General features: G+C 38.5%; 1 protein-coding gene across 7 annotated transcripts in view; it reads left to right on the top strand.

The window, feature by feature from the left end:
- Nucleotides 1–17,051, top strand: part of NR3C1 (nuclear receptor subfamily 3 group C member 1) — a 133,223-nt gene that overhangs the window by 96,535 nt on the left and 19,637 nt on the right. For all 7 annotated transcript variants that reach the window (XM_072630639.1, XM_072630635.1, XM_072630640.1 and 4 more), the window contains exons 4-6: nucleotides 441–557; nucleotides 12,742–13,020; nucleotides 15,871–16,015. In XM_072630639.1, the coding sequence (XP_072486740.1) occupies nucleotides 441–557; nucleotides 12,742–13,020; nucleotides 15,871–16,015 (541 nt within the window). The remainder of the gene's footprint in view (nucleotides 1–440; nucleotides 558–12,741; nucleotides 13,021–15,870; nucleotides 16,016–17,051) is intronic.

Raw genomic sequence — 17,051 nt, 5'->3', positions numbered from 1 at the left:
TTCATTTTCTTCTTGTCTAAAATGGAGTTAAATTGGAGGGGCTCTGAGGGTCCCTTCTAGCTCTAAATCTTAACTATCATCTGTGAATTCTATGATTTTATTATAGTAATATTGAGCAATTGTAGTTTCTGGAAGTTTTTTTTTAAGGATATTGGACTTTTAATGAGGGAAATTCAAGTCAGAAGATATTACTTTTTTCTCTTCTTTTTTAAAAAAATTATTGTTTGTTTAACAATAAACCTTCCAGACTCACCCTGGGAAAATTCAGGTACTACATTGCAGTAGATTTAAATATATAGAATTCCTTCTCCTTACTCCTCCCCATAAAACATACACACACACACACACACACACACACACACACACACACAGAGAAAGATAGAAACTATCCACAAAATGAGCAGTATTTTAACTTTTTTTTTTCTCGTTTCTTTCTATAGGACAGCACAATTATCTTTGTGCTGGAAGAAATGATTGTATCATTGATAAAATTCGAAGAAAAAACTGCCCAGCATGTCGTTACCGAAAATGTCTCCAAGCTGGAATGAACTTAGAAGGTAATGTAAAAGACTTGAGTGGATTGTTTGCCTCTGAATCACAGGAAAATGCATCAATTTGCTTTGTAAGATGTGAGTAATCAGGTGTAGCGTATCTTTAAAATAGTTAAGTCATTATAGGGCATTCTTGACCATAATATCCATACTATTGCCTGACAAAAAGTAGGGATTTTTCTCCGTTTTCATCGTGGGTCCTATTCTGCCTGTTTAACAGACCTACACACTACCACAATTTTATCTATAGCTTTTCCTTGTACAAAGGACACAGTCTTTGAATTTACTGTAAACCAGGTTGGTAGATGGGATGGGAAATTATCCATATGAGCATTATGGAAGAAAACAGGGCATTCTCTTTTTTTCTTTTGTACCTCAGTAAAGCTTTCAAATAGAAACACTCTTCTATCAAACATGCAGTTGTCCTTTTCTTTGTCATAGCCCTTTTAAGAATTCCAGTTTCTAAATGGTCCCCTCATGGGGGGATGTGTTTTGTCTTGTATGTTAGTGTACAAGTCAGGGTGGTTGATGACTTAAGTACTGGTATGGAGATAGCTTGGCACAATGGAAAGGGGTCAGAGGATCTGGGTTGAATCCCATTGGTCATGTTTCATATGAGCCTTGGAAAGAGTCACTGGGTCTCATTTTCCTCATCAGCAAATGGTCCCTATTCCCTCTCTCTTCCAGATCTATGAGTTTTGTTGTTCTCATCTTCTTATAATAAAAAACCTTTAAACTGAAAGATAATGTAGCTTTATATTCGAAAACATTTTAATGTATCATATACCAAGTACTATTTTTTCATTTTGGAAGTGTTGGAGATACATCTCTGCTTGAGATTGGAGGCTCCTCAAAGACATGATTAGTAGATATTAAATTAAGAAGTTTATTAAAGTAGCAATTGCTCTAGAGTGAACATAAATCTGAGGGGAGAAACAACTTGACCAGCACTGACCTATCGCCCCAAGTGAAAAAGAATGATGAGAAGGCCCTGGGGAGCATCAAAGAGCTGTATACTAGAAGGTCTGGGATTACATGTCTGTAGTTTTGTAGGTCATGACTACTCACCACCATTTTGTTACATTTTGCTGAAATGATAATATCTGACTTCCGTGAAAGATGTATCATGTTTTGACCTGAAGTGGAAAATTTTTAAACAACATAGTGTCCCCCATGTCTGGAATACACTGTCTCCTTCACTGCTGCCTCTTAGTATCCCTCATTAATTTCAAAGGTCAGCCCAAGTACCAAGTCTTACATAAGGCCTTTCCTGATCCCCCAGGGCTAGTTCCTTCTCTTACCCCCCCCCCCAAAAAAAACCTGAACTGTATTTTTTTAAATATACTGTTTTATTTACTTCTATCAGCACATATTGGCTCACTAATAAAATGTAAGCTATTTGAGAGTAGAGATTGTTTAATTTTTGTTCATATATCCCCAACAATTAGCACAGTACCTAGAATATAGTAGGTGATTGATAAGTGCTTGTTAATTGATTAAGCAGGAATAATTCTGTACATGTATTCAAATGGATTGTAAAGTTATTTAGTTTAGAAATACAGTCTGTCTTCACATTTTTTAGTGAATAGGCTTAGCCCAAATAACACAAGAAGAAAGAGAAAAAGGAGGGAAAGAGGGAGGGAGGTACAGAGAGAAGGAGAGAGGAGAAAGAGGAGAGAAGAAAAGAGAGAAGGGAGGAAGGACAAAGAAGGGACAGAGAGAAAGAAGGGAAGGAAGGAGGGAAAAAGGGAGGGAGCAATGGAGAAGGAGGGAGGAGAAAATGAGAGGAAGAAGGAAGAGAGAAAATGGACAAGAGAGAGTTTAAAAGTTCTTTATCCCCAGAAGAGTCCCATATACCCAGAATTTGTTGAGCATGGTGATTTCAAAGAGAAAAAATTATCCTGGAAAATAGACTCTATCCTCTACTAATACCATTTAGGTGATGATCTAATTAAAAGGAGCCCTGCTTTCAAAACGATGTCAGTAATACCCAGAAGGGTATAACTCTGTATTGTACAACTGACATAGAAAGCAGTGGTTGATGCTTTTTTTCCCCAGACAAGGCAGTATTACAACAAGCATTTTTCTCCTGTGAAAAAAATATTTAGCATTAGCAGATTCTAATTGTGTATTTAAAATAAATAACAAATAATACTAGCAGGACAGTACAAGTGATTTAGTGTTCTCTTTGAAGGTTTGGTTTGCCTTTGTTAAACATGAAGTAAATTAATAAAGTGTAACTAATATGTAAAAGCTCTTCCACAAACCAATCTGTCTTCCTCCTTTATAGACACACGTAAGATTATTTGAGCCAAGCAAGTTATCAGTCAGCCTCTTAGTCACTCCAAACCTATATTCAGAGTCAATAGAAAATTCGGGATTGTGCATCAGAGAGACATACCTGAGCACCTCCTTCTGACTTTGATGAACTAGATAGAAACAGCAGAGCAAAGAGTTCTGGCCTTGGAGCCAGAGAACTGAATTCAGATCCCACCTCTGACACAGATTTGTCAAGTGTCTATGGGCAAGTTGTTTAACCTCTCAGTACCCTTTAAGAAAATAAAATTTAAAGCAGTTGCGTATCTGTATCCTTGGATGGAGTTCCTGCCCTGTGTCCCCAACAGGACACTGATAACATTAAAGGACTTGACAACAAAAAACAAACACCTAGATGTTCAAAGTTGGAATATTGTGACTGACTTTGTTTCCAAGTTATTCAAGTAAAAAGATATCTGCTTACCTAATGTAACTATTCAGAAAACTAGGTAGGTCAATTCACAAACTTAACTGGGTAAGGGATTTCTAATCCACAGGTGACCTTTTTGATTTTTCAAATAATTGATAGATACTGCTAACTTACTGTTCTTGGTATGTACTGGGTCTCCCGCCAAGATGTGTTTGTTCTTTAAATTAATTCAAAAAGTGTTTATCTATAATTGTAGCATAATGACTTAAATTTGCAATAGATATGTTACCTCCTTTGATTCTCACAACAACCCTGTGACACATGTGCTATTATTATCCCCATTTTACAAATGAGAAACTGAGGCTGAAAGAGGTTATATTACTTACTTGCCCAGGGTCAGATCATGCAGCTAGCAAGTTTCTGAGACAAGATTTAAACTGGTCTACCTGACTGCATCTTACTAGGCCACCTAGCCACCTTTATTAAGTACCTGCTATGTGGGTAAGCACCTTTATTAAGTACCTACTATGTGGGCAAGTCTTGTGCTAGACTACAGATATAAAAATAAAACAGACATTTCAAACTGAAATTCCACCAAACTTTCTTCAAAGAATTTATATTCTTTGGTCAGTTTATCTTTGCTAATCAGTCTTTATGTTAACAATTGTGTAATGGTGTAACAGTTATGTGTTAGGGGGGTTAATTTTTAACACAGTATCTATACTGTGTCTAAATAGGGAATAAGGAGGTTTCATAAGGAAGGTCTTCAGTCTTTTGTCATTGATTGGATTTATCTGTATACCTCTTTGTTCCTGTCATAGTGACATTCTTCCCATCCCTGAAGTGTTTCATCCTGAGCTTTCTACTTTAATGTGTATAATCACTTTATTCTCAACGAGCTTCCGGACAAACCCTGCCCAAAACTATTAATTCAGTACTATGATTTCCCATTAGGAAATTCTGATGGCTACTACTGAATTAATTCACATTCTACATACACAAATCATTTTCAAAAGAACCTAAAATCAGTAGTATTTGTATTTGGACATTTCTCTGTAGAAAGACACTGTCCAAAGTTGAAAGAAATTTTAGTACCAGCTCATGTTTACATAATACCTTAAAGATTTACAAAGGATTTTCCTTGTGCAATAACAATAGCTCTTCTAAATACCCACCAGTACCTATAGGAGGAGCATTAGTTTTGCATATTTTTAGAAGTTTTAGTTTCAGTTTTTAGAGATAAGTAGTGTATTAATATCCCCACTTGATAAGTGAAGCAACAGAGTCCAAAAAGATTAAGTCACTTGTCCAAAACCATGTTACTAATAAGTACACTAGCCAAACTTCAAAGCCGTGTCTTCAGATTCTAGGATTGGGGTGGGGAACCTGCAACCTAGAGACCACATGTGGCCCTCTAAGTCATTGTGAAGTTTGGATTCAGTCAAAGGGCTGCACTTGAGGACCCACAGGGCTACATGTGACCTTGAGGCCACAGGTTCCCCACCCCTGTTCTAGGTCTTATGACCTTAAATGTGTTACTCTAAGGCAGAGGTTCCCAACCTTCTTCAATCCTTATGTCCCCAAGTTAGGAACCCTGCCCTAAGGTAAGGAGAGCAGTTGAAGAGTTCTGTGTGTAAAAATATTTTCTCCACACCTTAAAGAATTAAAACTATATCCTTTTCAGACTTTAGGGTTTTTGCTGATGGAAAGAGACAAAGACAAAACAAATGTGAGATTTGTGTATGAAAAACAGTAGTAAAACAGGCCACAAAGACAATGTACTCATCCTGGACAGGGTCTCCTCAGTGCCTTGTTTTCTAGCAGTTCATTTGTATATTATCAATGGAAAACTCTTGCATTTATAACCAGGGAACTCTGAACTCCAGAACTGTTTTGTGATTATTGAACAAACATTCATTGCTTGCTTATGGCTTAGCTAGCACAGATGAGGATTTGGTCATCTAAAGTGAGGTCTTTCAATGAGCAGATCCAATCTTGAATCCGGAAAAAGTAGATCTAATAAAGGACCTCAGACAATGGTGAGAGAGAAACTTTGTGTTTCTGTACTGCTACCTGCTGCTTAAAAGAGAAGATACTCCTCTCTATAGTTCTTACTATCTGTGACAGATGTAGGAATCCCTTAGGACTCAATAAAAAAAGCAGAACTGGGGAAGCTTCTGCAGATCCCAGGCTGAATCACTTACCCTTTCTGAAAGAGCAAGTGGCCCAGCCCTACAGAAAACCCAACAGCAAAGCAGCCCAGCTCAGCCGTGAGCAGCCTTGCAGCAAAGGAGTACTACACAGCCCTGACAGAGCAGCCTGGCAAAGCAGATCCACCTGTTCAACACTGATGCCACACCTATACATGAACTCAAGCCCTAAGAAAGAGGGACATTAAAATTCACAGTTCCAGAATTATGAGTTCCTGTAGCCATGTGTTCCCTTTAAATGTTAACCCATTAAGATAGTATTTTCAGATTGTACTCATTCTCCCCAACAGACACCATGTACATCGGTGGAAGATGTACCCTGAAAATAAATGACCAAAGAGCCACAGAGGTTATATACCACTGTTAACTCTGAAAAATAAAGTAAAACCAAAGAATTTACAGTGGTTATAAACAAAAAGCTTTCTTTGTTCTGTTAGAGGAGGGAAACCAGACACATGGACAAGGGTCTGCTCTGATACTGAGGAGACCTATTTTAGTGAGGCCACACCTTGATACATATAGCCATGGCCAGATAAAGAAATGCAGGAAACTGTAGCTATGGCAATGAAAGGGTAGCAGCAACAGTGAGACAAGTTTGATTCTGTGACCAGAACATGGCGCTTGTCCAAGCCCAGGAACCACCTGTGACTAGTGTGAATTAATCCTGGAATTTTGCTGTAGCAGAGTTCATCTAGAGGGTGAGTGCAAAGGATTGTTGTTATGCCAAGCTCAGGGTACACATAGCTTGTTTCCTGGGTGTAGCTCTGGAAAATATGGTGTCTCATAATAGTAAAAAGAGAGGAGTAGTTTTAACATGGGAATCCTGGCAAAGAGCATATTCCAGGTTTATGGATGGGATGTTTTTACTGTTCTTTCCTTGCCTTTTGAATACATGCTTTTGTTAAAAGTTCAGTGAATCAGCTAGTTGATTTGTTAATAGGAAGGACTCATGAGCCCTAATAGTAGGGATAGACACCCACAGAGATTATCCCTAGAATCCTACGAGTAGTTATAGCTGTCACTCCTCTGAGAATGCAACATAGCTGGTTGGGGGGATAAGTCAATGAGTTGGAAGTGGGAGATATAAGACCTATTGCATAGGCATTTTTTAAATTTTTTTTGTCAGTCAGCAAAAATCTACCCTCTCACCCTTCCACCTAACCCCCTCCCCACTTGAGAATTAAAGACAAACAAACCCCATTACAATCAAAACAAATTCCCATGTTGGTCTTATTTTTTTTTCATTTATCTCATTTTGCACTATGAGTCCTTCACCTGTCTATCAGGAGATGTGTAGCATATTCCATTAGTCCTCTGAAATCTCATTTGGTCATTAGACTGATAAGAATTTCTAATTCTTTCAAAGTTGTTTGCCTTTATTATGTAAAGTTCTGCTCACTTTATTTGCATCAGTTCATATAAGTCTTCCTAGGTTTCTCTAAAACCATCCCCTTCATTGTTTGTTAAGACAGTATTCCATCACATTCCTGAACTCTCTATTCCCGAATTTATGAGCACCCTCTCATTTTCCATTCTCTGAAACCTCAAGAACCATAAATATTTTTGCATATCTTTGGTTTTTTTTTTGTTTAGGACTAACCCCTCCCTTAATCTACTCTTTCTCTAATTCCCTCTCCTCTCTTCTCCACTCTCCTTCCTCTTTCTCTGTTGAAAGAAATGTACTTTTGTACCCAACTCCTGTGTGTGTGTATGTGTGTGTTTTCTTCCTTATTTCCTTTAACCTGTTCAGACGAAAGTGAAGTTGAAGTGTCAGCTGTTCCCCTCCACCCCCTCCTCCCTGTATGTATAGAAGTCTACTTGTACATATTAATTATATGAGATAATTTTTCCTAACCTCTGTTTCCCTTCCTCCCACCTTATGTACTCCTCTTCCCCTCTCTTTTCATTCTTCTATTAAGATCATCAAGAGATAATAGAACCACCCCCAGGCCTAGTCTAATTAGACTCCATGACCTCTTATGATGACAGGGCTCAGAGAAAATACCTGTTATCATCTCCTTATATTAGAATGCAAACAGTTTGTCTTTATTTAGTCAGTTACCACTGTTCAAAGTTTCTACACAATCCTGGTCTTTTTCTCAGGAATACTTGGAAGTCCTGTATTTCATTAAAGATCCATTTTTTCTCATTTTCAATCTTGCTGGGTAAGTTATTCTTGGCTATAAGCCCTTTGCCTTCTGTAAAAATCATATTTAGGTTCTCTGCTCCTTTATAATGGTAGCTGCTACATCATGAGGGTTACTGATCATGGCTTCTCAGTACTTGAATTCTTGTCTTCTGGCTGTTTCCTTTGACGTGGAAGCTCTAGATTTTAGCAATGATGTTGCTAGGTGTTTTCATTTCTTTCAAAAGGTGACTGATGGATCCTTTCTATTTTCACTTCTCCCTCTGGTTCCAAGAGTTCTGGGCAGTTTTCTTTTTAAGATTTCTTGAAGTAAGATGTCTAGGATCTTTTTGTTGTTGTTATGGCATTCCGGTAATCCAGTGATTTTTGGTTTTTTTCTCCTCAGTCTTTTTCTAAGTAAATTGTTTATACTTTGAGATACCTTATATTTTCTTCCTTTTTTTTCAGTCTTCTGACTTTGTTTTTAATATTACTTGTTGTCTCATGGAATCACTGGCTTCTATCTGGTCCATTCTAATTTTCTAATGGCCCTGCTTAGGCCAGGTTTTATACCTCTTATGTCAAGTTCTGAATTCTGTTTTCAGTTCTTCCTCCTGTAGTTGTCATTTCTTTTCCATTTTTTTCTCAAGTACTTTAATTTCATTTATAAAAACACTTTTTAACTCTTTTTTTTAAACTCTTGCTTCATATCTTCTAGGAATTCTATACTCAAGCCAAATACTCAAGCCATATTTTTCTCTGAGGCATTTCTTATAGATGGAGTCATTCTCTTCTTCTGGGTTTGTGTTTTAATTGTCCCTGGCAGCTTAATAGCTCATTATGATGGAGTTCTTTTTTTTATTTGTTTGTTTTTTCAGCCTATTTCCTGACTTCAGACTTGAAGAGCTGGGCTCTGCCTTAATCTAAGTTGGTCCTGTTGCCGCTTTTCTAGGATATTGAGTGTTGTGTTTCTCCAGGATCTCAGGAACAGGCTTATGGACTACAAGCTTTAAGTGCTCTCAAAGTTATCCGATACAGAGCAAGTCTGATTCTTGCTTGCCCCTCCCCATCCCACCCTTCCCACTCTGATCTGAGCACTGTAGGATTCTGACCTAGATTTCATTCAGAAGAAAAGAATGCTGATGAACTTAGCCCTTACTGACGAGCTAGGATGTTCTGCTGGTGCATAGTGATAGAATTGTAACTTCTTTAGTCTGGGATTCCGGCCCTGGTTATTTCTCTTCAGGCTAGGCTAGATGCTGGAACTGAGATCCTGCTCTGACCCGAGGGTCCAAGGTGCCCCACTACTGGGACCCCCTGCCCAGAAATATCACCTTCATACACAGGTCCCCTTCTTAGTCCATAGTCTGGATCCATGACCCAGAAGTAGGTAGTAAGCCACAAATTAATCATTTGGCACTAGTCCACATCAGTATCCTGGTATAGGTCTGGGACCCCCTCTTCCCCTGGTATGCAGCCTCTTCTTGGGCACTGAAGTACTCCACATGCTGCTAAAATGTTCCTGTTTTGATGATGTCTCCTATGTTAGCACACCTCTCTGCCTCCCTGTACTAACCTGGGCTGGGCAAAGGACTCACTTTGACTTTTTTCTTAATTTCCCCCTAAGGATTAGGTCTGGTATATTTTCTAGATCTTTCTGGTGGAATTTTGTGAAAGGGAGCTTGCTGCATTTCTCATTGCTACTCTTCTACGGAGGTGTTTAAAAAAAAAACTGGAAATAAACAGGAGTGAGTCAGCACTTTGAATTTTGTGTAAGGCCCCTTGGTGCTGCCAAGGGGCCCTCTGAATCTAGGGTTTCCATACTATCAAAGTCAGAACAAACTCATGATATACAAAAAAGCAGTAGATTGCCATATAGCGATGCTGTCTCATGCTAACAAACTGTCAAGATTTATTTATTTTTGTGAATAGAAATGTATTTTGTGTCTTTTAAACTGAGTTTAATTATGGAGTATATTCGCATATATAGATATACATATGTATAGTATGTATGTACGTATAAACAATCTATACACACATGTGTTTGTTTTTATGTGTGTGTGTAAAGTTAAAGAAGAACATCATGAATTTTGTATTCCTTAATTTTATGAATAAAAAGCCATGGTTGATATATTTTTTAGTATTTCCATATACACCAACCTATATGTCTATATATTTATATGTATGAATAGTCAGAACAGTGAAGGATGCTGGAGCCTTTTGAACCACATCATAGGTTTTTTAAAGTACCAAAATGAGGTCCTCTAAGAAGGTAGTAGTGTTGTGATACCCACCGTGGGCCAATCTTGAAGTCCACCTAAGTAGACTAAGATCTGTGCTACAATGCTTGTTAAAGCAAGCTTTTACTGTAGCAGATGATAACATCCCAAAATAGCACATATGCTTCCTTCGTGGAATACAGCCCATCCCCTTGGAGTGTCTCAAACAAAATTCTACATTTGAACTCAAAAAGAAGAAAGAATGACACACTTTCTTCCTTGAAAATGGATGGGGGTTTTGTAGTTTTTATTGAAAGCCTCATCAGGCAGCTAGATGGTACAGTGGAGAGAGTACCAGGTCTAGAATCAGGAAGACCGGAGCTCAAATTCAGCCTCAGACATTTACTGGTGGACTGGCCCTGAGCAAGTCACCTAACCTCTGTCTGCCTCATTTGTTCAACTGGAAAATGAGGATAATTATAGCACCTACCTCCCAGGGTTGTTGTGAGGATAATATATGTCAAGATGAGATCATATTTATCAAGTGCTTAGACCAGTGCCTGGCACATAGTAGATGTCTAATAAATAGATATGTGTCTCCTTTTTATTAATCTATATGGATCCGTTATCCTGCAGGGGTTGGTATTTTTTGGTGTCAGACACTACTGACAGACCATCACGTTTAAGATGTTTGCCAGTGAGCCACATTTCAGACTTTTTTCTTTAATTTTCCAACTCTTGGTAACCTTTCCTACGTCATCAGACTTTTTTTTCCTCTGAGTTTTATGGTATTTAACTAATGACAGTCCTAAAGTAACCTTATTACAGGATGAGTTCAGTCAAAGGTGTTTATTTCTCCTGATATCCCAAGACAGAATGAACTCAGCTCTACAAAGCTACCATGTATATATTGGGCCCTAATCCCCACATAACACAGCTTACTTGGATTTATTTACCCCAGAAAAAGATGGGCAAAATGAACAAAGAATCTTCTATGTATTTTGAGCCAACTGTCATTGCCATTTTAAAGATCTTGATCTGCTTTTTGTTAAATGTTGGTCTCTAAATCATCACAGACATTTATTTTAAAATTGTGTAGTATATGTGTTCAAAATATGGGGACTTCATTTTTGCTATAGAAGGGTCAAATAGAATTTACTAAGAAAATGAGATTTGTTTTGTTAGTTCCCCCTTCTCTCCAGTCAGTCTCCTGTTTAAAATATTTTCTAAGCTATTAGGTTCTCCCTTTTCTTAGCAGCTGGTAGGGTGGGACTGCCACAAATCCCCACATAATAGCTACTTACATTCTTTGTGGTAAATCCTTGAGAATAATGATAATACAAAAGAAGCCCTCTGGCATGTTCGGTAGATCTTTGACCGAGGACTTACAGAAAGACAGGTACAAGAATGTCTGAGACAAGCTATGTAGAAGTGTTGTGATTTGCATTGGCAGAAGAAGTTCCTACACAGTTGAGTAATAGTTAAAAGAATATTGGTTTTGAAGACAGAAGACCTGAGTTCAAATCTCACCTTTGACCTGACTGACTTTAGGCAGATCCCTTAACTTTTTGAAGACCCAGTTTTCCTATTCTGTAAAACAGAAGGGTTGGGCTATATGGTCTTTTGAGGTCCCTTCTTCCTCTAGATCTGAGATCCTATAAGGTCATAGATTCACCAAAGTTGCAAAAAAGAAATGTTTAGCCTGAAAAAGAGAAGCCAGTGGGTGGGGGAGAAGGGGAGGCAGAGATGGAAGATGTCTTCAGATAAGTTGAAGGATTGTCACATAGAAGAGGGATAAGACTTTCCCTGCTTGGTCCCAAAGGACTACACTAAGAGCAATGAGTATAAGTTGCAACAAGTTAAATTTGGCCTGAATGTCAGGAAAAATTTCCTTGTAATTAGAATAATCCAAAAGAAGGATGAACTCCCTCTAGAGGAAGTGGATTCCGTATCACTGGAGGTCTTTTAAGCACAGGCTGGGTAAGCCCTGTAGTGGTCGCTATAGAAGAGATTCCTCTCTGAGTATAGCTTGTCCTATATGGCCTCTGAGGTCTCTTCCAAGTCTGAGATTCTGTAATGTGTAGCATTTTGTTAAGGACACAGATAGAATAAATGTGCTGGAAAGCCACATTTTTACTAGGCAAACATAATACCAGAGAAAACAGATATTCCTTTATCTTCATGGGAAAGAGAATTTATGTACTTGGATGAGATGTTTTTCCTTACGTGAGTATGTGAGTCTGTTTAGCTCTAAGGTAGACTCCTGGTTGGAGAATGGTGCTGAATAGCAAAGGAAGCAAGACCTACAGAATTTTCCTAAGAAGCATTAGAGATGGTTTTTCACACAGGTATAATTTACTGTGACAAGCCAGATGGGAAATAACCAGATTTAAAAGGCAGAGGAGTAAAAATGCATTTTACCAAATAAATCACTTAAATGATTAAATATTAATGAAATTGAATTTACATATACACTTTTTGCAAGAAAGCATTCTGTTACATGTGGCTGACCACGCTGGCTACTTGCCAGGGCAGGAATGAAGATAGAGAGCTTTCTTTCACTTCTGATTCTTCTTTCAGGGTTATGGCTTCTGTGCTGCATTTATAGTGGAGCTAAATAGACCTAAGAGTGTGTCTCTCGCCTTTGGAGCTAAGTCAGCTCTCTTAAATGAAAAGTATGAGAGGTGGAAAAGCAGCTCAACTGGGTAGAAAGATTTGGAGTGAGCTATATTACTTTGGGCAAATTATTCAGTCTTGCTGAGCCTCATCTGTGAAATGGGAATCATTAATGTTTGTATTATGATTGTGAGGAAATAGCTGTATAAACTTTAAGGTGCTACAGAAAAGGAGGCTGTTATTTTTATTGGTGGTAGTAGTGGCAACCACCGCTGTTGTTGTTCTCATCATCATTTTCTGAAACTTAATCTTTTTTTTTCCTCTTAACCCTCAGCTCGAAAGACAAAGAAAAAAATTAAAGGAATTCAGCAACCCAATCCAGCCACCACAAGAGAGAATTCTGAAAGTCCTGTCAACAAAACAATGGTTCCTGCGTCATTGCCACAGCTCACCCCAACGTTGGTGTCACTCTTGGAGGTCATTGAGCCAGAGGTGTTATATTCAGGATATGACAGTTCAGTGCCAGATAGCACTTGGAGGATCATGTCAACACTTAACATGTTAGGAGGACGACAAGTGATTGCAGCAGTGAAATGGGCAAAGGCAATACCAGGTAAGAGGAGAGTGTGATCTGTGGACCAGTAGACAGTTTGATCTATAGTTAGATCTATAGATACAGATAGATTAGCTGATTGCTTGATATATAGATGTAGATAGATCTACTTCAATCATTTCCAACTCTTCCTGACCCCATTTGGGATTTTGTTGGGAAAAATAATGGAATAGTTTGCCATTTTCTTCTTGTTCTTACAGATGAGGAAAATGAGACAAACACGGTTGAGTGACTTGCCCAGGGTCACACAGTTAGTATCTGATTTGAACACAGGTCTCTCTGAGTCTAAGCCTGGTATTCTATCCATTGTGCTACCTAGCTTCCCACAGATAGGTCTATGCATTGATCTAGAGATATAGATCTATAGGTATAGATAGATATATTGATAGTCTGATCTCTAGAGCTAGATAGATAAATAGGTAGCCTTGTAAACAGGAAAGAGAAGCCTTAGGGAGCTTGTTAAAGTTGAACTGTTTACATTCCTATATGGAAAGATGTTATTTGTAATTAGGATAGTTAGAGGGAATACACACACACACACACATAGACACATATACATATACATATATAGGTATGTAGGGGTATATTACATATGTGTAGATGTACATGTATGTATGTGTGTGCATATGTGTGTGTATATACACACATACATACACATGTAGACAAAGGGCATAGGGTGAGCTGAATATGAAAGGAGAATACCTAAAAAATAAAATTAACTGTTGAGCAGAATGTACTAGGAGTAAGAGAAAGGGAGAGGTAGAATGTAGTAAGTCATCTCACATAAAAGAAGCAAGAAAAAACTTTTACAATGGAGGGGCAGAGGGGGGAGATGAAAGGAAATGAGTGAGCCTTACTTTCATGGGATTTGGCTTAGGAGGAAATAACACACTCAACTGGTTATGGAAATCTATTTTACCCTACAGGAAGGCAGGGGGGAAGGAGATAGGAGAAGGAAGATAATAGGAGGGACAGCAAATTGGGGAAAGGGATAATCAGAAGCAAACATTATTGCAGGAGGACAGGTCAAGGGAGAGAATGGAATAAATGGAGGGCAGGATAGGACAGAAGGAAATGTTGTTAGTCTTTCACAACCTAACTATCATGGAAGTGTTTTCCATTGTTCCACATGTATGACCTATATTGAATTGCTTGTTTTCTCAATGAGGGTAGGAGGAAAGGGAGGAAGTGGAACTTAAATAAATACTTTAATATGGAACTTGAAGCTTTAATAATGAATGTTAAAAACTTTTATCATGCAACTGGAAAATAAGATGTACAGGCAGTAGGGTATAGAAATCTATTTTGCCCTACAGGAAAATAGAGGGGAGAGGGATGGAAGAAAGGGAGGTAATAGAAGGGAAGGCAAACTGGAAGAAGGGGTGGATGGGGTATGTACTGTCATGGGGTGAGGGGTGGGAAGAGATGAGGAGAAAATTTTGAATTCAATGTCTTGTGGAAGTGACAGTTGAGAACTGAAAAATAAATTATATATATTTTTTAAAATAGATAGCTTTTTCTTTTTTGGAAGAAAATAGCTGTTCCCAATAGGCTTGAGGGCTTTGTGGGAAAATCACATATTTTAATACCTTTCTCAGCCTAGACATAAAAAGCAGCTAGGTAGCACAGTGAATAGAATATTTAAGTCAGAAAGAGCTGAGTTCAAATCCTGCCTTGGACACTTATTAGCTGTGTGACCCAGAGCAAACATTTGACCTCTTCTAGCCTGTTTTCCCATCTGTAATATGGGGATGATAATAAAACCTCACAAGGTTGCTGTGAGAATCCAGTGAGTTGCCAGCTTTAAAGCTTTACATAAATAATCTAAGATTAGAGGCTTCCTTTTCTGTTTTTTCCCTTCTTATATTCTTTCCAATTATAGAAAACAAACCTAGTCTTTCTCCAGACATAGAAGGGAACCAAAGAAGGGTTTCATCCTATTATATTGTCGTCTCTCCTGTGCCATCCTCTCACTCCATCAAGTCACCTCAGACGTTGTTCAGAGGACCAAGTTTATGCATGTCTAAAAAGAATTTATTTTCATTCCATGAGGGAACACAGACTGGTCAGTGAAATTATGTCTTTAGTTATGGTCTTAGAGGGGCTACATGTTGGAATGGATAGAGGACTTAACCTTGGGGTCAGAAAAACTGAGTTCAAGTCTTGCTTCTGACACCTAGTCAGTTTTGCCTCTGTGACTCTGGGCAAATCATTTCATTGCTTAGAGACCCTAGGCAACACTGTAGGCTACAGACAGGTTGTTGATGTACCCTTGTGGAAGGAGTTTCCATCCTGTAAGTTCTCTACCCCTGTGAAATCACAGGTGTAGATGAGTTATGCCCTTATGTGTACCTTTTCCACAAGAAGAAAATTAAAAGATTATTTTTTTAATCCTTATAATATTTGGATACAAGGTGATTGGGAAGGGAGCAAAACTGTGGTGGGATAGATGTTTATAGATTGAAATGCATCTTTCATAAGCATGGAGTTGGATGGATAGAAGGCTAGAGGTAAGGGTTAGACTTGAGTGTGACAGATCAGTAATTTAAAGGTTATGCTGTTTAATACTTAATGTTTTTTATACTTCTACTACTGTGCAACCTTGATGAAGTCCCCTAATCTCTCAGTGCTCTATGTAACTCTTTAGGAATATAAGTTTCAGAGAAGGTGCCAACATGCATTGGTAGAAGGAGTTTCCTTATCAAGGAATTTACCAATGAAATCCTCATACCTCTCCCACTATTGCCTGTAATTCATATCTGGGCATCAGGAAAGGTTTTCTCTATGGACACCAAAGCTATCATTTTGGTCGTTTTGATTTGGTCTTACTTTAGATTTGTCTTACTTTAGGTTTCAGAAACTTACACCTGGATGACCAAATGACCCTGCTGCAGTACTCCTGGATGTTCCTGATGTCTTTTGCACTAGGATGGAGATCATACAAACAAGCGAGTGGCAGTCTGCTGTGTTTTGCTCCTGATCTGGTTATAAATGAGTAAGTGGTACTTGAGTAATATTTACCTGCCACCATTTTGAACAAGCTTCACTTTCCCCGTGGGGGAAGTAGTATTGTGATGATCTGTGCTGTTGAGTGAAAGAGAAGTGTGCAAAACACCAGAAAGCAAGGAAGACTTGATTAACTCTGGTTGGTCAGAAGTGGCCCAGAGGGAAGAGAGGTGGGGCATTTATTCTTGTGTAGTTGAGTATATTCCAGAAGGTATCATTGGCTCACGGAGGCTTATTCATTGGGTCAGTGTGAGTCCAGTAAGGATCATGGAAGAACATCTTTGGAGTCAAAGCCAAGTATTCAGCTTCTGTGTTTGCGTAAAAGTGAAAGAACACCCTTGATGTAGTTAGAATACAGCAAAATCCTGAAAGGAGAAGACCCTTTGTCTTTGGTCATATTCCACCCTGTGTTGTTATTAATAGCCATATGTGCTAAGAACATAGCATAGGTAACATTGGAAGGGACAGGTAATGTTAGATGACGGGATCTAAATAGAGTTTCATGGGAATAAATATATAGATGTGTACAAGTAAAGAATGGAGAGGGAAGGAATAAGCATTATTTTGTACCTATTGATCCCCATTTTACCGTTGTGGAAACTGAGACAGGTTAAATGACTTGCCCGACCCTTGTAGCTACTAAGTGTCTAAAGTTGGATTTGAATTCAAGTCTTCTTGACTTCAGGCTGAACTCTCTATCCACTGTACCTTCCACCTGGGGAAGATGTGACTAAATGACAGTTGATTTGGGGTGGGGGAGGGGAAGCTCAGGGGTTTTAAACAATAGAAAAGTTAATAAGAACTAACCTTTTACCTTGACAACCACTGAAACTCACCTAGTTTTAGGCTGCACTCCGATGTTCTCCATCAAGGGATCTTAGGTCCACTGTAGCAGATATATTGACCCAGAGAGACAGATTTAAGGTCACTCTCAGGAAGGATTTTCTGATCATTTAGATACTGTTTAAAAAATGAAATGGATGCATCTGTATTAATTAGTGAGTTACCTTTTCACTGGAGGGGGT

This window comes from Notamacropus eugenii, chromosome 1 (assembly GCF_028372415.1).
Source record: "Notamacropus eugenii isolate mMacEug1 chromosome 1, mMacEug1.pri_v2, whole genome shotgun sequence".
NCBI classification, from domain to species: Eukaryota; Metazoa; Chordata; class Mammalia; order Diprotodontia; family Macropodidae; genus Notamacropus; species Notamacropus eugenii.
The sequence above is the reverse complement of the archived record's forward strand: the minus strand, read 5'-3'. Positions and strand labels throughout refer to the sequence as shown.